A 27,098-nucleotide genomic window follows, 5' to 3' on the forward strand; every position below is an offset into this window, starting at 1 on the left:
GACGCGGTGATGTTTCACGTTTTTGTAACCTGACGCGGTGATGTTTCACGTTTTTGTAACCTGACGCGGTACAACTAACCATACTTGACCGTTTCGTTGTAATGATGTAACTACGATTAGTGATTGATTTAACAATGAATCGTGTTACCGGTCCTTGTGGCTGCTAGACACTCTTTGTCCATTACTCACTCAATGCCGCGGCATCAGAGCCTGAAATGAATAGAATGGAGAGAATAAAAACATCCGTAACAAAAGATCGGGGTAAAATGAGGAAACACAGAAATGAACAGGATGATCGAATTTAGAGTTGGTAATGCTTTTCCAAGCTGTAGGATTTCTGTTAAGTGACAGGCTGTTGAATACATTAATTAAATTGCGTTAAAAATGAGATATGAAGAATCATTTTGACTCACATGAGCATTATTAGCTGGCACATCCTACTTTGATTAATCTGCTGACTTCAATTTGACAGATCCAGCGAATTCTACTGCATCGAAAAAAAGGTTATACGTCATGAATTATTGAACTGCCACTTCTCAAATATCAAATCGTATTAAACAATAAAAAAACTAGGTAATTGAAGGTGAAAAGAGTCTGGAAAACGGCTGAGGATTTCCGAACGGAATGCCAACCATACTGATTTTCTAATTTACGCAATATTGCCTCGCCTAAAATTCGTAATCATTTCTATCACAATGAAAAAAGAAAATTAATAAATAAAAAATATGATAAAAAATATTGATGACAAATCGCAGATATTTCTGTGAGATGTACAGAACACATTTATAATGAAATATGACATGGCGGAGAGAGGTTTCCATTACAATACATAGCGAAATAAAATACAACGGGCTACATGTAACTTCAGCATCAACACATTTAGAAAATACTGAAAATCGATCAGATTATGTGTCGCAGTTTTACTTGACGATATTTTACCATATTCATGACATGACATGCAGAAAATTAAAAAAAAATGTCAGATGCCGCATCCAAGTAGCGTAAATTTATTGGACCGCGGCACTTTTAACCTCAGATTACGATATACATACCTACATACTTGTATATATATCGATGTGCTAGGTTTATATGTAAGGGTAGCAACGTCAAGTTTGAAACCCTCTTAACATTTTTTTTTATATTTCTTATAAGTGACGATTAAAAAGATTGAATATTGTTAACAGACACTGTACATATTATAACTACGTGTCGTGAACTCACACCGTAATGTAACAGGAGGTGAAAAGGCAAGAATACGAAATGTAGCTTGATTATGCGTTGTTGTAATGTTGACAACATTTTAGCCTACAGCTGAAACAAAGAGTAATATATTCATTAATCATGATTAATATCAGATTATATTTTTTGTCATTCCAGGCCAATTCTTCCAGAGAGCCATTCTACAGAGCGGTTCCGCTTTCAGTTCCTGGGCGACCTCTGTGGATCCACTGTCATGCGCGAAATACTTCGCAACTAATCTCAACTGCTCAAATTTTTCTAATGACACTAAAAGTTTAGTGACGTGTTTGAGAGCAAACAAATCTGCAGAAGACCTGGTAAACAACGTCCCACTTCCTCCCAAATACTACTCGTGTTTCGCCCCAACGCCAGCTCCAGGAGAATTCATTTTCCCAAGCAAAGTTGAAGATCTATTGAAAAGACGGTCCACGTTTTCACAAGCACAAGTTATGTTTGGCGTTACAAAAAACGAAGCATATTCGTTTATGAAACAACACGAACTGGACCATGGGATTAGCAAAGAGAGAAAGAAGCAGATCATCAGAACATATGTCCAAAATCTCTTTAAATTCCACAGACAGAAGATATATGAAATTCTCGACCATCAGTATTCAGAATGGGACCGCAGCCAGAACGACAGTACTAGACTGGACAATATCATGCAGATGTTGAGTGATGGTCAGTATGTGGCGCCACTGGTGAGAATGGCACAGGAGCATGCAAAGCGGGCCGATACATACGTCTACGTTTTTGCCTATTCAACCAAATCCGAGAAGTTTCCAGAATGGTCAAGTGGTGTCCATGGCGATGAACTGCCCTATGTGTTCGGTGCTCCACTCGTCAACGGAATCTCACCTTTCCCTTCGGAATACAGTCGGGCAGAGAAGCGGCTCAGTGAGGCAGTTATGACGTTTTGGACAAATTTTGCAAAAACTGGGTAAGTGAATATCTTCACGCATTTTAACTTACATTTAATTAGCTTATTAACATTTTTGAGTAGTTGATTAGTGCCGTATTTGTAGACATACACGTGGCCAGACAAGGTGGACGATTAACTGTAGTACTACATAGTATTGCACGTGCGGAAAGTTAGAGTACTATACTGTATTAGGGAATTGAAGGAAAGTTTCTCTGTGATACAAATTCGCCATCGTGACATTTTTGTTTGCGATGCAGGCGTAAAAAGGAACTTGTGATCGTTAAGAGCTAATCCTGATAGATTAATGCTTAAGCGTAGAAAAAACGGAACACTAATGTACTGATTTATACAGGAATAGGGAATGAACAAAAAGCGACACCTGGCACTCCCTATATTTCCTCATATCGTGAGTTACCTCCCTTGGGACTAAGTCCCATTTTCGCTACCAATCTTCTTCTGTTACAGAACGTGTTTGGCTAGATAGAGGCATGTAACCACGTGCTTGTGAATGCTGGTGATGATTTGTGTGGTAGATATTGGACAAGGTTCCACAGGTCACCATTATCTATATCGATCCAGGGCTGAAGTCTGAGATATGGTCCGCACATAGGCTTTCAATTCATTATTATGTGGGTTTACATTCATTGAAGACCAGTTCATCATGGTTTCACGTAGTACTTTAATTTTAGAGAGTAGAGGTTGTCTACCATTGGTGTGAAGCATTTACCTTGTACCGATATCGTCATATCAGATGACTGGTATCATCGCATCGTGTCCAACTCCAATGTCTTATAGTGAACCATCCCAGTCACCAAGGAAAGTTTTATTTCTAAGTATACAGGTCGACGTGATTAACCCGATAGAACAAACAGACGAAGGCATTGCCGTATATATACCGTATAACATCTAGGATTATTTTAACCTTTGATGAGAATTTTTAATCGCAAGAGTCAAACGCAGAATGAAGCAGTCCTGACACTGTGGTGGGTGTTACAGTCCTGACACTGTGGTGGGTGTTACAGTCCTGACACTGTGGTGGGTGTTACAGTCCTGACACTGTGGTGGGTGTTACAGTCCTGACACTGTGGTGGGTGTTACAGTCCTGACACTGTGGTGGGTGTTACAGTCCTGACACTGTGGTGGGTGTTACAGTCCTGACACTGTGGTGGGTGTTACAGTCCTGACACTGTGGTGGGTTACAGTCCTGACACTGTGGTGGGTGTTACAGTCCTGACACTGTGGTGGGTGTTACAGTCCTGACACTGTGGTGGGTGTTACAGTCCTGACACTGTGGTGGGTGTTACAGTCCTGACACTGTGGTGGGTGTTACAGTCCTGACACTGTGGTGGGTGTTACAGTCCTGACACTGTGGTGGGTGTTACAGTCCTGACACTGTGGTGGGTGTTACAGTCCTGACACTGTGGTGGGTGTTACAGTCCTGACACTGTGGTGGGTGTTACAGTCCTGACACTGTGGTGGGTGTTACAGTCCTGACACTGTGGTGGGTGTTACAGTCCTGACACTGTGGTGGGTGTTACAGTCCTGACACTGTGGTGGGTGTTACAGTCCTGACACTGTGGTGGGTGTTACAGTCCTGACACTGTGGTGGGTGTTACAGTCCTGACACTGTGGTGGGTGTTACAGTCCTGACACTGTGGTGGGTGTTACAGTCCTGACACTGTGATGGGTGTTACAGTCCTGACACTGTGGTGGGTGTTACAGTCCTGACACTGTGGTGGGTGTTACAGTCCTGACACTGTGGTGGGTGTTACAGTCCTGACACTGTGGTGGGTGTTACAGTCCTGACACTGTGGTGGGTGTTACAGTCCTGACATTGTGATGGGTGTTACAGTCCTGACACTGTGGTGGGTGTTACAGTCCTGACACTGTGGTGGATGTTTCAGTCCTGACACTGTGGTGGGTGTTACAGTTTTGACACTGTGATGGTTGTTACAGTCCTGACACTGTGGTGGGTGTTACAGTCCTGACACTGTGGTGGGTGTTACAGTCCTGACACTGTGGTGGGTGTTACAGTCCTGACACTGTGGTGGGTGTTACAGACCTGACACTGTAGTGGGTGTTACAGTCCTGACACTGTGGTGGGTGTTACAGTCCTGACACTGTGATGGGTGTTACAGTCCTGACACTGTGGTGGGTGTTACAGTCCTGACACTGTGGTGGGTGTTACAGTCCTGACACTGTGGTGGGTGTTACAGTCCTGACACTGTGGTGTGTGTTACAGTCCTGACACTGTGGTGGGTGTTACAGTCCTGACACTGTGGTGGGTGTTACAGTCCTGACACTGTGGTGGGTGTTACAGTCCTGACACTGTGGTGGGTGTTACAGTCCTGACACTGTGGTGGGTGTTACAGTCCTGACACTGTGGTGGGTGTTACAGTCCTGACACTGTGGTGGGTGTTACAGTCCTGACACTGTGGTGGGTGTTACAGTCCTGACACTGTGATGGGTGTTACAGTCCTGACACTGTGGTGGGTGTTACAGTCCTGACACTGTGGTGGGTGTTACAGTCCTGACACTGTGGTGGGTGTTACAGTCCTGACACTGTGGTGGGTGTTACAGTCCTGACACTGTGGTGGGTGTTACAGTCCTGACACTGTGGTGGGTGTTACAGTCCTGACACTGTGGTGGGTGTTACAGTCCTGACACTGTGGTGGGTGTTACAGTCCTGACACTGTGGTGGGTGTTACAGTCCTGACACTGTGGTGGGTGTTACAGTCCTGACACTGTGGTGGGTGTTACAGTCCTGACACTGTGGTGGGTGTTACAGTCCTGACACTGTGGTGGGTGTTACAGTCCTGACACTGTAGTGGGTGTTACAGTCCTGACACTGTGGTGGGTGTTACAGTCCTGACACTGTGATGGGTGTTACAGTCTGTATTGTACCCTACCAAAACATGAGTAACTGTATTGTACCCTACCAAAACATCAGTAACTGTATTGTACCCTACCAAAACATGAGTAACTGTATTGTACCCTACCAAAACATCAGTAACTGTATTGTACCCTACCAAAACATGAGTAACTGTATTGTACCCTACTAAAACATGAGTAACTGTATTGTACCCTACTAAAACATGAGTAACTGTATTGTACCCTACTAAAACATGAGTAACTGTATTGTACCCTACTTAAACATGAGTAACTGTATTGTACCCTACCAAAACATGAGTAACTGTATTGTACCCTACCAAAACATCAGTAACTGTATTGTACCCTACCAAAACATGAGTAACTGTATTGTACCCTACTAAAACAGTAGTAACTGTATTGTACCCTACTAAAACATGAGTAACTGTATTGTACCCTACTAAAACATGAGTAACTGTATTGTACCCTACCAAAACATCAGTAACTGTATTGTACCCTACCAAAACATGAGTAACTGTATTGTACCCTACCAAAACATCAGTAACTGTATTGTACCCTACCAAAACATGAGTAACTGTATTGTACCCTACTAAAACAGTAGTAACTGTATTGTACCCTACTAAAACATGAGTAACTGTATTGTACCCTACCAAAACATCAGTAACTGTATTGTACCCTACCAAAACATGAGTAACTGTATTGTACCCTACTAAAACAGTAGTAACTGTATTGTACCCTACCAAAACATCAGTAACTGTATTGTACCCTACCAAAACATGAGTAACTGTATTGTACCCTACTAAAACAGTAGTAACTGTATTGTACCCTACTAAAACATGAGTAACTGTATTGTACCCTACCAAAACATCAGTAACTGTATTGTACCCTACCAAAACATGAGTAACTGTATTGTACCCTACCAAAACATGAGTAACTGTATTGTACCCTACCAAAACATGAGTAACTGTATTGTACCCTACCAAAACATGAGTAACTGTATTGTACCCTACCAAAACATGAGTAACTGTATTGTACCCTACCAAAACATCAGTAACTGTATTGTACCCTACCAAAACATGAGTAACTGTATTGTACCCTACCAAAACATGAGTAACTGTATTGTACCCTACCAAAACATGAGTAACTGTATTGTACCCTACCAAAACATGAGTAACTGTATTGTACCCTACTAAAACATCAGTAACTGTATTGTACCCTACTAAAACATCAGTAACTGTATTGTACCCTACCAAAACATGAGTAACTGTATTGTACCCTACCAAAACATTAGTAACTGTATTGTACCCTACTAAAACATGAGTAACTGTATTGTACCCTACCAAAACAGTAGTAACTGTATTGTACCCTACCAAAACATTAGTAACTGTATTGTACCCTACCAAAACAGTAGTAACTGTATTGTACCCTACTAAAACATGAGTAACTGTATTGTACCCTACTAAAACATGAGTAACTGTATTGTACCTACCAAAACAGGAGTACTGTAAGGTACCTAACCAAACATGAGTAACTGTCATTGTACCCTACTAAAAATAACATTAGTAAATGTAGGTACCCTACTGTATTACCACTACCAAACATGAAGTAACTGTATTGTACCCGACCTAAAACATTAAGTAACTGTATTGTACCCTACTAAAACATGAGTAACTGTATTGTACCCTACCTAGAAAACAGTGAGTAACTGTATGGTAACCCTTACCAAAACATGGAGTAACTGTATTGTACCGCTACCAAAAGACATGCAGGTAACTGTATTGGTACCCTACCAAAACAGTGAGTAACGATGCTATTGTACCCCTACAAAACAGTAGGTAACTGTAATGTACCCTACTAAAACATGAGTAACTGTATTGTACCCTCAAAAACATGAGTAACTGTATTGTACCCTACCAAAACAGTAGTAACTGTATTGTACCTTACCAAAACATGAGTAACTGTATTGTACCCTACCAAAACAGTAGTAACTGTATTGTACCCTACCAAAACATTAGTAACTGTATTGTACCCTACCAAAACATGAGTAACTGTATTGTACCCTACTAAAACAGTAGTAACTGTATTGTACCCTACTAAAACATGAGTAACTGTATTGTACCCTACCAAAACATCAGTAACTGTATTGTACCCTACCAAAACATGAGTAACTGTATTGTACCCTACTAAAACAGTAGTAACTGTATTGTACCCTACCAAAACATGAGTAACTGTATTGTACCCTACCAAAACATGAGTAACTGTATTGTACCCTACTAAAACATGAGTAACTGTATTGTACCCTACTAAAACATGAGTAACTGTATTGTACCCTACCAAAACATCAGTAACTGTATTGTACCCTACCAAAACATGAGTAACTGTATTGTACCCTACCAAAACATGAGTAACTGTATTGTACCCTACCAAAACATGAGTAACTGTATTGTACCCTACCAAAACATGAGTAACTGTATTGTACCCTACCAAAACATCAGTAACTGTATTGTACCCTACCAAAACATGAGTAACTGTATTGTACCCTACCAAAACATGAGTAACTGTATTGTACCCTACTAAAACATGAGTAACTGTATTGTACCCTACCAAAACATGAGTAACTGTATTGTACCCTACTAAAACATGAGTAACTGTATTGTACCCTACTAAAACATGAGTAACTGTATTGTACCCTACCAAAACATGAGTAACTGTATTGTACCCTACCAAAACATGAGTAACTGTATTGTACCCTACTAAAACATGAGTAACTGTATTGTACCCTACCAAAACATGAGTAACTGTATTGTACCCTACTAAAACATGAGTAACTGTATTGTACCCTACCAAAACATGAGTAACTGTATTGTACCCTACTAAAACATGAGTAACTGTATTGTACCCTACTAAAACATGAGTAACTGTATTGTACCCTACTAAAACATGAGTAACTGTATTGTACCCTACTAAAACATGAGTAACTGTATTGTACCCTACTAAAACATGAGTAACTGTATTGTACCCTACCAAAACAGTAGTAACTGTATTGTACCCTACCAAAACATTAGTAACTGTATTGTACCCTACCAAAACAGTAGTAACTGTATTGTACCCTACTAAAACATGAGTAACTGTATTGTACCCTACTAAAACATGAGTAACTGTATTGTACCCTACCAAAACATGAGTAACTGTATTGTACCCTACCAAAACATGAGTAACTGTATTGTACCCTACTAAAACATTAGTAACTGTATTGTACCCTACCAAAACATGAATTACTGTATTGTACCCTACTAAAACATGAGTAACTGTATTGTACCCTACTAAAACATTAGTAACTGTATTGTACCCTACTAAAACATTAGTAACTGTATTGTACCCTACTAAAACATGAGTAACTGTATTGTACCCTACCAAAACAGTAGTAACTGTATTGTACCCTACTAAAACATGAGTAACTGTATTGTACCCTACTAAAACATGAGTAACTGTATTGTACCCTACCAAAACATCAGTAACTGTATTGTACCCTACTAAAACATGAGTAACTGTATTGTACCCTACTAAAACATGAGTAACTGTATTGTACCCTACTAAAACATGAGTAACTGTATTGTACCCTACCAAAACAGTAGTAACTGTATTGTACCCTACCAAAACATGAGTAACTGTATTGTACCCTACTAAAACATGAGTAACTGTATTGTACCCTACCAAAACAGTAGTAACTGTATTGTACCCTACCAAAACATGAGTAACTGTATTGTACCCTACTAAAACATGAGTAACTGTATTGTACCCTACCAAAACATGAGTAACTGTATTGTACCCTACTAAAACATGAGTAACTGTATTGTACCCTACTAAAACATGAGTAACTGTATTGTACCCTACTAAAACATGAGTAACTGTATTGTACCCTACCAAAACATGAGTAACTGTATTGTACCCTACTAAAACATGAGTAACTGTATTGTACCCTACTAAAACATGAGTAACTGTATTGTACCCTACCAAAACATGAGTAACTGTATTGTACCCTACTAAAACATGAGTAACTGTATTGTACCCTACTAAAACATGAGTAACTGTATTGTACCCTACTAAAACATGAGTAACTGTATTGTACCCTACTAAAACATGAGTAACTGTATTGTACCCTACTAAAACATGAGTAACTGTATTGTACCCTACCAAAACATTAGTAACTGTATTGTACCCTACCAAAACATCAGTAACTGTATTGTACCCTACTTAAACATGAGTAACTGTATTGTACCCTACCAAAACATGAGTAACTGTATTGTACCCTACTAAAACATTAGTAACTGTATTGTACCCTACCAAAACATTAGTAACTGTATTGTACCCTACTAAAACATGAGTAACTGTATTGTACCCTACTAAAACATGAGTAACTGTATTGTACCCTACTAAAACATCAGTAACTGTATTGTACCCTACCAAAACATGAGTAACTGTATTGTACCCTACCAAAACATCAGTAACTGTATTGTACCCTACCAAAACATGAGTAACTGTATTGTACCCTACCAAAACATCAGTAACTGTATTGTACCCTACCAAAACATGAGTAACTGTATTGTACCCTACTAAAACATTAGTAACTGTATTGTACCCTACTAAAACATTAGTAACTGTATTGTACCCTACTAAAACATGAGTTACGGTACTGCACCCTTCCAAACTTGGGAAAACGAAATGAAATGACCGGCATATCGGATTGTACAAACAACACCCAAATGGCTAAGTTGACCATGTCGTTTGTACTTCTGGCGACAATCAATGTCCATCTAATTACTAGTGGTCGCCGTCCAGCCATGGTCCGGTATCATGTTCCAGACAACACTGCCCAGATCCAGACCTATCTGTTTTATTAATATGTTTCATTCAATATTGGTTTTACACGCTTTTTGAAGCCAGACAACCTGTGTCATATTTTCTTAGCTCAGTCCTCCTATATCTTGTTGGAAGTGTGTCAGTTGTCTTCATATCAAGTCTTTATCATGGCGCATTTTGAGGTTTGCGGAACACCCCAGACCAATCAAATACTATACATGTCTCTCACTGATATTTTTATTTTTTTTCAATTTGATTTTTTCTCTCATAAAACGTTTAGACATATGAATTCCCTAAGTGGCATTGACGTCAAAGCTTTAGATGGGCTATTTCCTAACAATTTGGCCGAGTGTTTCACGGATATGACTAAACAGTTTTTACGTATTTGACCTTGTGCCTATTTGTGTTGACCTTTCAACTTGTATGAAATTCAACCGCTTTGTAAACACCACAAAGAAGTGTAATTTCTTAATTTCCATAGACAAGCCAAGGTTGGTGTGGCAATAAAATTCTTCACAAAAGATCGTATCCTGAACAAATTGAACCTTTGAACTTTCTCTCCGGAATTTTCTCTCCATTTACAGTGTAACTATGAATAGAAACAGAAGTGGAATCGATCACAGCTAGTTTTTAGGATTATGTTCTAGGACTAACTCCAATCAATATTGAATTTGGAATAGAAAACAACATATCGCCAATTTCAGTTGATCCACGTGAAAGTTTTATGGTATTTCAATCAGCCATAAACAAAGATAGTTTCCATTAAAGCTAGATACACTATATTGTAAGTCCAATCTCGTTATCTCGAAAACAGCAGGTTAAATAAAAAATCGAGATATCCCGAGCATCCGGGATAACCTGATATATTTCATATCGTGTTTAACTGCGAGAAGTAAACTTTTACTTCCATTAAAACAGGGTTTTCGAGTTATCAGAGTCTGAGAAAAGAAAGTTTGACTATATATATGTATAATGACGGATTGACAGGTACAAAACAAAGTTTTGGAAATCAAATCGCAGGCCCTATTTACATGATGCTAAGTAAACGAGCCATTTTCTGAAGATCTCGTAAACTAGGAAGATAGTTAGAATGTCGCATATAACGATGTAGTGGGGAATAACGGGGATACCTGTCTGATTGATAACGCGCAGTGGTGCGGACAAACTTTAATTCTCCGGAGACTACTTCTGCTTCCGGTCAAGTCTCCGAAAGGTCGTCTACAAGGACGAACATGCTAGATTCACTACAATAATAAAATTTCAAACGATTCGAAATAAACACGGCATCATGTTTCCTGTTGGCCATTTTCTCATACGAAAGGACAAACTGTCGGCGTTGTTGTGAGGGCGAATGTACGCTTAAAATAATAAGTAGCATAATTATAAATGATTAGTAGACTACAAATCATGAATAGTAGCATACTAACACGGTTAAGTAACATACTAACTAGGATTAGTAACATATTAACAAGGATTAGTAACATACTAACCAGGATTAGTGACATACTAACAAGGATTAGTAACATACTAACACGGTTAAGTAACATACCAACACGGTTGAGTAACATACTAACAAGGTTAAGTAACATACTAACAAGGTTTAGTAACATATAAACACGGTTAAGTAACATACTAACAAGGTTTAGTGACATACTAACCAGGATTAGTGACATACTAACAGGGTTAAGTGACATACTAACAAGGTTTAGTGACATATTAACAAGGATTAGTAACATACTAACAATGATTAGTAACATATTAACAAGGATTAGTGACATATTAACTAGTATTAGTGACATACTAACCAGGATTAGTGACATACTAACTAGTATTAGTGACATACTAACAAGGTTTAGTGACATACTAACAAGGATTAGTGACATACTAACAAGGAATAGTAACATACTAACCAGGATTAGTGACATACTAACCAGGATTAGTGACATACTAACTAGTATTAGTGACATACTAACCAGGATTAGTAACATACTAACTAGTATTAGTGACATACTAACCAGGATTAGTAACATACTAACAAGGATAAGTGACATACTAACAAGGTTTAGTGACATACTAACCAGGATTAGTGACATACTAACCAGGATTAGTGACATACTAACCAGGATAAGTTACATACTAACCAGGATTAGTGACATACTAACCAGGATTAGTGACATACTAACTAGGATTAGTAACATACTAACCAGGATAAGTGACATACTAACTAGGATTAGTGACATACTAACCAGGATTAGTGACATACTAACTAGGATTAGTGACATACTAACCAGGATTAGTGACATACTAACAAGGATTAGTGACATACTAACTAGTATTAGTGACATACTAACTAGGATTAGTAACATACTAACCAGGATTAGTAACATACTAACAAGGATTAGTGACATACTAACTAGTATTAGTGACATACTAACTAGGATTAGTAACATACTAACCAGGATTAGTAACATACTAACAAGGATTAGTGACATACTAACTAGTATTAGTGACATACTAACCAGGATTAGTAACATACTAACCAGGATTAGTAACATACGAACCAGGATTAGTGACATATTAACTAGTATTAGTGACATACTAACCAGGATTAGGAACATACTAACTAGTATTAGTGACATACTAACCAGGTTTAGCCAAATATTAACTAGGATTAGTGACATACTAACAAGGATTAGTAACATACTAACAAGGATTAGTAACATACTAACCAGGATTAGTGACATATTAACTAAGGACTAGTGACATACTAACCAGGATTAGTGACATACTAATAAGGATTAGTGACATACTAACTAGGATTAGTAACATATTAACTAGTATTAGTGACATACTAACTAGTATTAGTAACATACTAACTAGTATTAGTGACATACTAACCATGATTAGTGACATACTAACAAGGATTAGTAACATACTAACCAGGATTAGTGACATTCTAACAAGGGATTAGTAACATACGAACCAGGATTAGTAACATACTAACTAGTATTAGTTGGGACATACTAACAAGGGAATAGTAAACATACTAACGAGGATTAGCAACTATACTGACAGGATTATAAACATATAAACTAGGATAAGGCATACTACAAGGATTAGTGACATACTAACCAGGATTAGTGACATCTAACTCAGGATTAGTAACATACTAATAAGGATTAGTAACATACTAACTAGGATTAGTGACATACTAACCAGGATTAGTGACATACTAACTAGGATTAGTAACATACTAACAAGGATTAGTGACATATTAACAAGGATTAGTGACATACTAACCAGGATTAGTGACATATTAACTAGGATTAGTAACATACTAACAAGGATTAGTAACATACTAACTAGTATTAGTGACATACTAACCAGGTTTAGCCAAATATTAACTAGTATTAGTAACATACTAACCAGGATTAGTGACATACTAACAAGGATTAGTAACATACTAACCAGGATTAGTGACATACTAACCAGGATTAGAAACATACTTACCAGGATTAGTGACATACTAACAAGGATTAGTAACATACTAACACGGTTAAGTTATATATCAACTAGGATTAGTAACATACTAACCAGGATTAGTGACATACTAACAAGGATTAGTAACATACTAACTAGGATTAGTAACATACTAACCAGGATTAGTGACATACTAACCAGGATTAGTAACATACTAACCAGGATTAGTGACATACTAACCAGGATTAGTGACATACTAACAAGGAATAGTAACATACTAACCAGGATTAGTGACATATTAACTAGGACTAGTGACATACTTACCAGGATTAGTGACATATTAACTAGTATTAGTGACATACTAACCAGGATTAGGAACATACTAACTAGTATTAGTGACATACTAACCAGGTTTAGCCAAATATTAACTTGGATTAGTGACATACTAACAAGGATTAGTAACATACTAACAAGGATTAGTAACATACTAACCAGGATTAGTGACATACTAACTAGGACTAGTGACATACTAACCAGGATTAGTAACATACTAACCAGGATTAGTGACATTCTAACAAGGATTAGTAACATACGAACCAGGATTAGTAACATACTAACCAGGATTAGTGACATACTAACAAGGAATAGTAACATACTAACTAGGATAAGTGACATACTAACCAGGATTAGTGACATACTAACCAGGATTAGTGACATATTAACTAGTATTAGTGACATACTAACAAGGATTAGTAACATACTAACTAGGATTAGTGACATATTAACTAGGACTAGTGACATACTAACCAGGATTAGTGACATATTAACTAGTATTAGTGACATACTAACCAGGATTAGGAACATACTAACTAGTATTAGTGACATACTAACCAGGATTAGTGACATATTAACTAGGACTAGTGACATACTAACCAGGATTAGTGACATATTAACTAGTATTAGTGACATACTAACCAGGATTAGGAACATACTAACTAGTATTAGTGACATTCTAACCAAGATTAGTGACATACTAACAAGGATAAGTTATATATCAACTAGGATTAGTAACATACTAACCAGGATTAGTGACATATTAACTAGTATTAGTGACATACTATCCTGGATTAGTGACATACTAACCATGATTAGTGACATTCTAACCAGGATTAGCAACATACTAACCAGGATTAGTGACATATTAACAAGGATTAGTAACATATTAACAATGTTAAGTAATGCATAAAACAAATGATTAGTAATGTTTAATTAATGTAATCGGTTTTTACCCGTATTTTCCGTTTTATAATCACCCAAAATTCCGAAAAAGAAATAGTAAAAAGCTTGATATACTCCTCTTCTTTATTATAACGTAAATATTTGTAAGATTCAGATTTACATCAATTATAATGTGTCTATCTTATATGTATATTTAATGTGATATTCGCGGCTATACCAAGTGTACAATCCCGATTACATCTATAGTAAAATATGGGAAGGAAACACAATTTGCTGAGGTATTGAACATTGAGGTCAGGGAACATGAAGGGAATTCTATTTACTAGGAACCCTAATACTAACACATTTTTTATTTTACTTTTTGACAATAATACCACTATTGAAATACCATTATATTTGAATATCGGAATAGAGAGTTATATATGCTCTATGTCTATTTATTAGAGTTAGTATTACCCTAGTTATTTCAAGCATGCTGGCTATTGTTAAAGCAATACCTGTCCCCTACCCCCCCCCCCCCCCCCCCCCCCCTCCCCTTCCAAAAAAAAATTATAAAAAAAAATAATAATAATAACAGTGATCTTGACCTTGACCCATAACCCTGAATCTCGAAGTTGGACTGGAACTACTTATACTAAGTTGCATTCCAAATTTCGCCAACATACATTAGAGTATGGCCTAAAATAGCGCGGAAAACTGAGTTTACGGATGGACAAACAGACAGACAGATAGACGGACAGACGGAAGGGGAGGAAACCTATATTTTGCCGCCGTACTCTACAATGGACCGGCATGGCTGGGACGTCGTCACAGAATCTTCGCACCTTAAAATACATCACTGTTCATTATGTTTAGTTACGGACGTGAATGTCCATACCTCAATTAGTGAAATATTACATAAACAACGTTATTGCCAAATTACCCTTGTAGAGTGTCAACGTTTCTGAAATAGGTAGTGACAGTTTTCTACTGAACACAGCCAACAGTAGACAACCCAATGGGAATAACCAAACATTAATTATCCCCCAGACTCATTACTCTCTCCAAATGGTAATGTTTGAATTAATTTCCCGAGTTTTCGTTAAACAAATTTGCAAGGTCTTGGTATATTTTAAAACCAAACATTGATTTTGTAACAGTTGTGTTTAGCGATTCCATATTTCCCAGTCGGGAGTGGCTTTAAGTGAGACATAGACACAATAGAGGCGATAACAGTAGACTTGTACAGCGAACCTGTCCGACTTTGTCTTCTACCGGCGCAGTTCATGTCGGAGAGAAAAGATATTATCGGAGCAGAGTCATTCCTACAATTCCATCGTAGGTAAAAATACACCACAGTTATAGATTTTCACGAGAAACCCCCGTGATTGGTAGGTAGAACCAGAGATTGAATATAAATAATTTGTTATGAACTTGAAGTTTTCTCATTAAATTTTGTCATTTTCCAGTTTGAAAAAAAAATGACTGCTATTGGTTCTTGACAATTTCATTTTAATTAGATTGACATTTTAGGTAAAATTGATTATCCATTCCGTTCAAACTCATATACACTAATCAAGCCTAATCCAATAGTTTATATAATCGTATTTCCTACAAAGTCCGCGCGTACTTGTGGTGAGGAAGAGTAGCTCTTAACATTACTCCAGACAACAGAAAGTTGATTGATTTTGGGTCGAAAAATAAATTCCCTATTATTATACGTTGTATTTCCTTGAAGTCAAACATATCTATTTTAAGCGAAAATGTTGAGAACATATTAAGATTATGCAAAATATCAAAATGTCATTACACAAACTGATAACCAAAGTATCGGTAGACTATGTTTTTGTTAATACCATCTCCACGTGAAAATCACTCGTACACATGCATTATATGGGTAGCGAGGTATATCAACGGATCGAAAAAATACCATGATAATTTCTAGGGTGTTAACACTACCCAGAATACAGCATTGTGGTAAACACAAAGCATTAATTATATAATGTATTCTGTAAATGTTGAGATGTGAAAATAACGTTAAACCCTTCAGTTCCCTTCTTCTAGTACTCGTCATCGATGTTAGGGGTCAACAATGCTGAAATACATCCCTTAGATGTGTAAACAGTAGAAGAATAAAACTTAAGGATTTGATGATTTAATCAGATCTTCTTTCACGTTTTGTTTTATTGCTGATCTTGTCCATCTCGATATTGTAAATTTCAATTAAAGAGAAGTGGTTTAACATAAGCTTGTACAGCTTGTTGCCATATCCTGTTCAGTCTAGAAGCGATATTTGTTGTATTTTGTTTTGTCTGTATGAAACGAAACAACGTTTATACTTAATGCATGGGAGATCTTTTCCATGCCTAAATACTTCAATATATCATTACAACTTGAGGTGGATAGGCACACCACGAATACTCCCAATGGAACACGAAGGTAGTCATCCATTACTGAAAAAAAGGGATTACAATTGGGGGGGTGTCTTCTCAGTTGAAATTATCGAAGTTTAGCTCTCCTTGTTACCTCTTATGTTACAAACAATTAAATTAGAAAAAACTGTGAAACAACGAAAGACGTCAGAAAGTGACATCAATGAATATCTCCTTAAAACATAATCAATTTGATAAATTCTCTGGCCGTTAGGGGAAGACACTGAATACAATTCTGTTTAATTGCTATTAAACCTTACGGGAATTTCAGTCATTTGTTTTCGTCGGTTTTTCCTGTTGTCAACAACTACATATCACATATCTGTGCCGAGGCCCCGTATCAGCTGTGTATCTGATCTAATTCACCTGCTATCGGGAAATGATTTACAGTCAAATAGAAGCGTTTCGTTAAAATGAATACTAACCCACATCCATCATCTTACCGATACATCTGTAAACCTTCGAGTGTCGTGTTCCACTTCAGAATGGCAATCGCTTGTGAAATTGAGATGCCAATCGAACGCATGTGCTATCCATTATACGTTTGGCATGAAGAACTGAGAGCCGGGAAACTAGTTAAAAATTAAGATACAGACATTGAATCGTTGTAATTAAAGCATATTTCTTGTCGAAATTTCAGAATAGTAAGATATATCTTACGGTAGATAGATAAAATCAGCCACATTAACAACAAGCAATCTGGAAGTGTCTGTTGGCACGAGGTATGCCTTATAAAAAATAGACGAGGGGGCTGAATTCATTCTTAATTGGTTTACATAGACTAGTCTGATCAATGTGGGATCCCCAATGCTGTACGGCCGCCACTTTAGAGTGCATTTCAGGGTGTCATGTTGGAATGTGAATGATGAAATGAAGTAGTAAACGTGAGGCAATATCTGTAGAACATTATACTAGCAGTGGGTGTCATTTGGTGTTGTTAGTTTGATGTTGTACTGGGGAAACTGGATTTCTTTTTCAATCAGGAATATTTACAAGATAACTCATGTTATCACTTAAAGCCACTATTGGGCTAGACGACCCTGTATAGAATCAGACTACTGACTGGCAACATTGAGACACAATTAGCTGAAAATAAGCCGCAATTTTTGAGAGATATGTATATTGCATTTATCAAAGTTAACTCTTTCTTGAGACGTCTAGAAATTCAAATTTGTTTTCATTACATACACTTTGTATTTTCATTGAATCGTTCCTTTTAAGAAAGAACACTCCACTTATTGTGACACGGTGACATAACGACATCCGCACTGATGTTATTTATCACTATAGATACATATCTGATCTACATTGATATGACTTTCTATAACGGACTCTTTTCTGTGAGATATATTACTTCCTAGCTCTTCATAGAAATCACTGCAGGGGTTTCAGCAACGCCATTTAGCTTGTTATACGCTGATCTTAGTACAGAAAACCATCCATAATTCGGCACTTGATATTAAACTTCTATACCAATACATATATTTTGTTTTCTTTGAGTGGGACGACTGTTTCGCTCCTTGCCAGTATGATGTGACCGGGTGCAATGTCCTGCTGGGACAGGCAGTAAAATAGGACGTTAAACAATACCAAACAAAACCCAATCCAAACAGGGGGTCTGTCTTTAAATGATCATAGCTGTTGATATGACGTTAAACAATACAAAATGAAACCCAATCCAAACAGGGAGTCCGTCTTTAAATGACCATAGCTGTTGGGTCTTCATCAGTAGGGGAGGACGTAAAACAGTACTAACCCAAACCAAACGTGCATATGGTATACCACCAGTGGTACACCGCGGACTATTTTTTCGTGACTACACGAGCTACAAGGATGTAGATGTTAAGTAGAAGTACACTTAACCCTGTTTATATATACAATCGGACAGCAAGTGGTAATAAGTTGAGAAAAGTATGCATACATCACTCCCATTTCATGTTTGTGAAATATCGATCACCCGTCTGGTTTACTGCCACAAAACGCCATTCCTCCCCACCACTAATTGTGTTCACGCCGCTAACACTTATCTTCTGACATCTTTATTGCATAAACAGTAATGAAACCAATATCATGTTTGGTACATATGTTCATTATCATATATTTTTTATCATTTTTATGGCATTGCACAATGATGGAGGGTAATAAACACGACATATACTGCAGTAACATTAAAACGTCACTAACCAGTCATATCTAGATTCCATGTCTATTGATTTAGTTAATTTTCACATTATCCCGGACTTTACGTAGATAAATATTATAAAACTTGCAAAGGATTATTAACTTTGAATTTGATACACGCAATAGGGAACGATCGGAAATTAAAATTATCACTGTTTTTTTTTTTTTTTTTTTTTGTTTTTTTTTAATCAAAGAAGCGAAAATAATTAATTATACCGTTATACCATCCTCTAATAGCAAACACCGGGAAAAGATGAATCCAGGGGAGGTAACTTACCAATAGTGAACAAAACATATTATCGTTACAGAGGAAACTTAGCCAATGTGACGGATAACGTGGAATCAGATCCTACAGAAGAAACACAGCGAGGAATGTACAATGTTTAAATAGGCAGTTTTTATTTACCTGAGTATACAGTCGAATATTCCGAACATATGGGGGAGGGTCAGTCAAATGGAATAGACCAGGGTAGAATGAAGAGGAACTGTTGTTGATTGTTTACATGTGTCTGCATTTAATTTTCTGTAATTTAAATATGTTATTTATCTGTATTTTGCAGGAACCCGAATCAGCCACGAAGTGCCGCGGATAAATTCGCTGATATCACGTGGCCCAAGTACGACATCAATACGCAGAACTATTTATTAATAGGTAAGTCAAACCATCCATGTCTAATCACCAGAACTATTTATTAATAGGTAAGTCAAACCATCCATGTCTAATCAACAGAACTATTTATTAATAGGTAAGTCAAACCATCCATGTCTAATCACCAGAACTATTTATTAATAGGTAAGTCAAACCATCCATGTCTAATCAACAGAACTATTTATTAATAGGTAAGTCAAACCATCCATGTCTAATCACCAGAACTATTTATTAATAGGTAAGTCAAACCATCCATGTCTAATCACCAAACCTACTTATTAAAAGGTAAGTCAAACCATCCATGTCTAATCACCAGAACTATTTATTGATAGGTAAGTCAAACCATCCATGTCTAATCACCAGAACTATTTATTAATAGGTAAGTCAAACCATCCATGTCTAATCACCAGAACTATTTATTAATAGGTAAGTCAAACCATCCATGTCTAATCACCAGAACTATTTATTAATAGGTAAGTCAAACCATCCATGTCTAATCACCAAACCTTAGAATCACAAATGAGTTTTCGTTTCATATGGAATTTTGTGATTTTTTTGCTAGCATTGGCGAGCAAAAAGTAAAACTTTGAGACGTGTTTCATCCAATCTCATATGACATGAAAACAGTTTTAACATAGTTTTTACCACATAAATCAGAATGTGTTTTGACAGGTTTTAAAGAAAGACAGCCATTTTGTAGCGCCATTCATACACGTAGTTCATGACGTCACAGTCGGTTCTAACTGCTCCAGGGTATATTATAATAGTAATAGATTCAAAAATCTTACACGAATTAATTAGGTAATAGGACGATTATGTGATAAAAAACTAACTAATATAGTGATGTTTACAACCGATTATGTTCCTTGTTTCCTTACGCCTTCCAGAAATGTGGTACAATGTATGCACACTTCATACAGCAAGACCAAACTTACAACAAACCCTGTCACGTGATATATGTGACGTCTGGTAAAGATTGGAATTTCAAAGACATGATAAAAAAATTTACAGAAGAGGCATGAAAATGCATCATGAAGAATAATGTAATTTACTGAACTAATTCAAAAGGTGTCGGAGTTTAGAATATACCTCATAACACAATATCATTGCGTGCGTGCAGCTAAATAATTTACTCACGCCAGACACTAGATTATCCCTCACACACATTCGCTAGTTAATTATATACATCACGTAATGTTGCAGGAGGCTTCGAACAAGCGCATGTCAAGCCTTACCCAATATCATGCCATATCTATGTGTATCTGTATCCTTGTTTTAACTGTTAAAGCCAAATAATTCATTAAGGAAAAAAGGAATATATAGTATATTGTTTGTTACAAAGATAAGATTATGCCAGTGAAACTCATTGTCTTATGTAGGTATAAATTGTGTTATGTAGGTATTCATTGTCTTATATAGGTATTCATTGTCTTATATAGGTATTCATTGTGTTATGTAGGTATACATTGTCTCATGTAGGTATTCATTGTCTTATGTAGGTATACATTGTGTTATGTAGGTATTCATTGTCTTATGTAGGTATACATTGTCTTATGTAGGTATACATTGTCTTATGTAGGTATACATTGTGTTATGTAGGTATACATTGTGTTATGTAGGTATACATTGTGTTATGTAGGTATACATTGTGTTATGTAGGTATATATTGTCTTATGTAGGTATACATTGTCTTATGTAGGTATACATTGTCTTATGTAGGTATACATTGTGTTATGTAGGTATATATTGTGTTATGTAGGTTTACATTGTGTTATGTAGGTATATATTGTCTTATGTAGGTATACATTGTGTTATGTAGGTATATATTGTGTTATGTAGGTATACATTGTGTTATGTAGGTATACATTGTGTTATGTAGGTATACATTGTGTTATGTAGGTATACATTGTCTTATGTAGGTATACATTGTCTTATGTAGGTATATATTGTCTTATGTAGGTATACATTGTGTTATGTAGGTATACATTGTGTTATGTAGGTATATATTGTGTTATGTAGGTATACATTGTGTTATGTAGGTATACATTGTGTTATGTAGGTATACATTGTGTTATGTAGGTATACATTGTGTTATGTAGGTATACATTGTCTTATGTAGGTATATATTGTCTTATGTAGGTATATATTGTCTTATGTAGGTATATATTGTGTTATGTAGGTATACATTGTCTTATGTAGGTATACATTGTGTTATGTAGGTATATATTGTGTTATGTAGGTATATATTGTGTTATGTAGGTATACATTGTGTTATGTAGGTATACATTGTGTTATGTAGGTATATATTGTGTTATGTAGGTATACATTGTCTCATATAGGTATATATTGTCTTATGTAGGTATACATTGTGTTATGTAGGTATACATTGTCTCATATAGGTATATATTGTCTTATGTAGGTATACATTGTCTTATGTAGGTATATATTGTCTTATGTAGGTATATATTGTGTTATGTAGGTATATATTGTGTTATGTAGGTATATATTGTGTTATGTAGGTATACATTGTCTTATGTAGGTATATATTGTGTTATGTAGGTATACATTGTGTTATGTAGGTATATATTGTCTTATGTAGGTATATATTGTGTTATGTAGGTATACATTGTGTTATGTAGGTATATATTGTGTTATGTAGGTATATATTGTCTTATGTAGGTATACATTGTGTTATGTAGGTATACATTGTGTTATGTAGGTATACATTGTGTTATGTAGGTATACATTGTCTTATGTAGGTATACATTGTGTTATGTAGGTATACATTGTCTTATGTAGGTATACATTGTGTTATGTAGGTATATATTGTCTTATGTAGGTATACTTTGTGTTATGTAGGTATATATTGTGTTATGTAGGTATACATTGTGTTATGTATGTATACATTGTGTTATGTAGGTATACATTGTGTTATGTAGGTATATATTGTGTTATGTAGGTATACATTGTCTTATGTAGGTATACATTGTCCTATGTAGGTATACATTGTCTTATGTAGGTATACATTGTCTCATATAGGTATATATTGTCTTATGTAGGTATACATTGTGTTATGTAGGTATACATTGTCTCATATAGGTATACATTGTGTTATGTAGGTATACATTGTCTTATGTAGGTATACATTGTCTTATGTAGGTATACATTGTGTTATGTAGGTATATATTGTCCTATGTAGGTATATATTGTGTTATGTAGGTATATATTGTCTTATGTAGGTATACATTGTGTTATGTAGGTATACATTGTCTTATGTAGGTATACATTGTGTTATGTAGGTATACATTGTCTTATGTAGGTATATATTGTCTTATGTAGGTATACATTGTCTTATGTAGGTATACATTGTCTTATGTAGGTATATATTGTCTTATGTAGGTATATATTGTGTTATGTAGGTATATATTGTGTTATGTAGGTATATATTGTGTTATGTAGGTATACATTGTCTTATGTAGGTATATATTGTGTTATGTAGGTATACATTGTGTTATGTAGGTATATATTGTCTTATGTAGGTATATATTGTGTTATGTAGGTATACATTGTGTTATGTAGGTATATATTGTGTTATGTAGGTATACATTGTCTTATGTAGGTATACATTGTGTTATGTAGGTATACATTGTGTTATGTAGGTATATATTGTCTTATGTAGGTATACATTGTCTTATGTAGGTATACATTGTCTTATGTAGGTATATATTGTCTTATGTAGGTATATATTGTGTTATGTAGGTATATATTGTGTTATGTAGGTATATATTGTGTTATGTAGGTATACATTGTCTTATGTAGGTATATATTGTGTTATGTAGGTATACATTGTGTTATGTAGGTATATATTGTCTTATGTAGGTATATATTGTGTTATGTAGGTATACATTGTGTTATGTAGGTATATATTGTGTTATGTAGGTATATATTGTCTTATGTAGGTATACATTGTGTTATGTAGGTATACATTGTCTTATGTAGGTATACATTGTGTTATGTAGGTATACATTGTGTTATGTAGGTATACATTGTGTTATGTAGGTATATATTGTGTTATGTAGGTATACATTGTGTTATGTAGGTATACATTGTGTTATGTAGGTATACATTGTGTTATGTAGGTATATATTGTGTTATGTAGGTATATATTGTCTTATGTAGGTATACTTTGTGTTATGTAGGTATATATTGTGTTATGTAGGTATACATTGTGTTATGTATGTATACATTGTGTTATGTAGGTATACATTGTGTTATGTATGTATACATTGTGTTATGTAGGTATATATTGTGTTATGTAGGTATACATTGTGTTATGTATGTATACATTGTGTTATGTAGGTATACATTGTGTTATGTAGGTATATATTGTCTTATGTAGGTATACATTGTGTTATGTAGGTATACATTGTGTTATGTAGGTATACATTGTGTTATGTAGGTATACATTGTCTTATGTAGGTATACATTGTGTTATGTAGGTATACATTGTCTTATGTAGGTATATATTGTGTTATGTAGGTATACATTGTCCTATGTAGGTATACATTGTGTTATGTAGGTATACATTGTGTTATGTAGGTATACATTGTGTTATGTAGGTATACATTGTCTTATGTAGGTATACATTGTGTTATGTAGGTATACATTGTGTTATGTAGGTATACATTGTCTTATGTAGGTATACATTGTCCTATGTAGGTATACATTGTGTTATGTAGGTATACATTGTGTTATGTAGGTATACATTGTGTTATGTAGGTATACATTGTGTTATGTAGGTATACATTGTGTTATGTAGGTATACATTGTGTTATGTAGGTATACATTGTGTTATGTAGGTATACATTGTCTTATGTAGGTATACATTGTGTTATGTAGGTATACATTGTGTTATGTAGGTATACATTGTGTTATGTAGGTATACATTGTGTTATGTAGGTATACATTGTCTTATGTAGGTATACATTGTCTCATATAGGTATATATTGTGTTATGTAGGTATACATTGTGTTATGTAGGTATACATTGTGTTATGTAGGTATACATTGTCTTATGTAGGTATACATTGTGTTATGTAGGTATATATTGTCTCATATAGGTATATATTGTCTTATGTAGGTATACATTGTCCTATGTAGGTATACATTGTCTCATATAGGTATATATTGTCTTATGTAGGTATATATTGTCCTATGTAGGTATACATTGTGTTATGTAGGTATACATTGTCTCATATAGGTATATATTGTCTTATGTAGGTATACATTGTCTTATGTAGGTATACATTGTCTTATGTAGGTATATATTGTGTTATGTAGGTATATATTGTGTTATGTAGGTATATATTGTGTTATGTAGGTATACATTGTGTTATGTAGGTATACATTGTGTTATGTAGGTATACATTGTGTTATGTAGGTATACATTGTGTTATGTAGGTATACATTGTCTTATGTAGGTATACATTGTCTTATGTAGGTATATATTGTCTTATGTAGGTATATATTGTCCTATGTAGGTATATATTGTCTTATGTAGGTATACATTGTCTTATGTAGGCATATATTGTCCTATGTAGGTATATATTGTCCTATGTAGGTATACATTGTCTTATGTAGGTATATATTGTGTTATGTAGGTATACATTGTGTTATGTAGGTATATATTGTCTTATGTAGGTATACATTGTCTTATGTAGGTATACATTGTGTTATGTAGGTATACATTGTGTTATGTAGGTATATATTGTCTTATGTAGGTATACATTGTGTTATGTAGGTATACATTGTGTTATGTAGGTATACATTGTGTTATGTAGGTATACATTGTGTTATGTAGGTATACATTGTCCTATGTAGGTATATATTGTCTTATGTAGGTATACATTGTCTTATGTAGGTATATATTGTGTTATGTAGGTATACATTGTGTTATGTAGGTATACATTGTGTTATGTAGGTATACATTGTGTTATGTAGGTATACATTGTGTTATGTAGGTATACATTGTCTTATGTAGGTATACATTGTGTTATGTAGGTATACATTGTGTTATGTAGGTATACATTGTGTTATGTAGGTATACATTGTCCTATGTAGGTATATATTGTCTTATGTAGGTATATATTGTGTTATGTAGGTATACATTGTCTTATGTAGGTATACATTGTGTTATGTAGGTATACATTGTGTTATGTAGGTATACATTGTGTTATGTAGGTATACATTGTGTTATGTAGGTATACATTGTCCTATGTAGGTATATATTGTCCTATGTAGGTATACATTGTCTTATGTAGGTATATATTGTGTTATGTAGGTATACATTGTCTTATGTAGGTATACATTGTGTTATGTAGGTATACATTGTGTTATGTAGGTATACATTGTCTCATATAGGTATACATTGTGTTATGTAGGTATACATTGTGTTATGTAGGTATACATTGTGTTATGTAGGTATATATTGTCTTATGTAGGTATACATTGTCTTATGTAGGTATATATTGTCCTATGTAGGTATATATTGTCTTATGTAGGTATACATTGTCTTATGTAGGTATACATTGTCTTATGTAGGTATACATTGTGTTATGTAGGTATACATTGTGTTATGTAGGTATATATTGTGTTATGTAGGTATACATTGTGTTATGTAGGTATACATTGTGTTATGTAGGTATATATTGTGTTATGTAGGTATATATTGTGTTATGTAGGTATACATTGTGTTATGTAGGTATACATTGTGTTATGTAGGTATATATTGTCTTATGTAGGTATACATTGTGTTATGTAGGTATATATTGTGTTATGTAGGTATACATTGTCTTATGTAGGTATATATTGTCTTATGTAGGTATACATTGTCTTATGTAGGTATACATTGTCTTATGTAGGTATACATTGTGTTATGTAGGTATATATTGTCTTATGTAGGTATACATTGTCTTATGTAGGTATATATTGTGTTATGTAGGTATACATTGTGTTATGTAGGTATATATTGTGTTATGTAGGTATACATTGTGTTATGTAGGTATATATTGTCTTATGTAGGTATATATTGTCTTATGTAGGTATATATTGTCTTATGTAGGTATATATTGTGTTATGTAGGTATACATTGTGTTATATAGGTATACATTGTGTTATGTAGGTATACATTGTGTTATGTAGGTATACATTGTCTTATGTAGGTATACATTGTG

At 35.2% G+C, this 27,098-nt stretch overlaps 1 protein-coding gene across 1 annotated transcript in view; it reads left to right on the top strand.

The window, feature by feature from the left end:
• Positions 1-27,098, top strand: part of LOC117342218 (neuroligin-2-like) — a 54,799-nt gene that overhangs the window by 22,531 nt on the left and 5,170 nt on the right. Inside the window, exons 3-4 of the mRNA XM_033904271.1 lie at positions 1,378-2,176; positions 19,779-19,870. Of these exons, the coding sequence (XP_033760162.1) occupies positions 1,378-2,176; positions 19,779-19,870 (891 nt within the window). The remainder of the gene's footprint in view (positions 1-1,377; positions 2,177-19,778; positions 19,871-27,098) is intronic.

Source organism: Pecten maximus, chromosome 14, assembly GCF_902652985.1.
Source record: "Pecten maximus chromosome 14, xPecMax1.1, whole genome shotgun sequence".
In the NCBI taxonomy this organism is placed as follows: domain Eukaryota; kingdom Metazoa; phylum Mollusca; class Bivalvia; order Pectinida; family Pectinidae; genus Pecten; species Pecten maximus.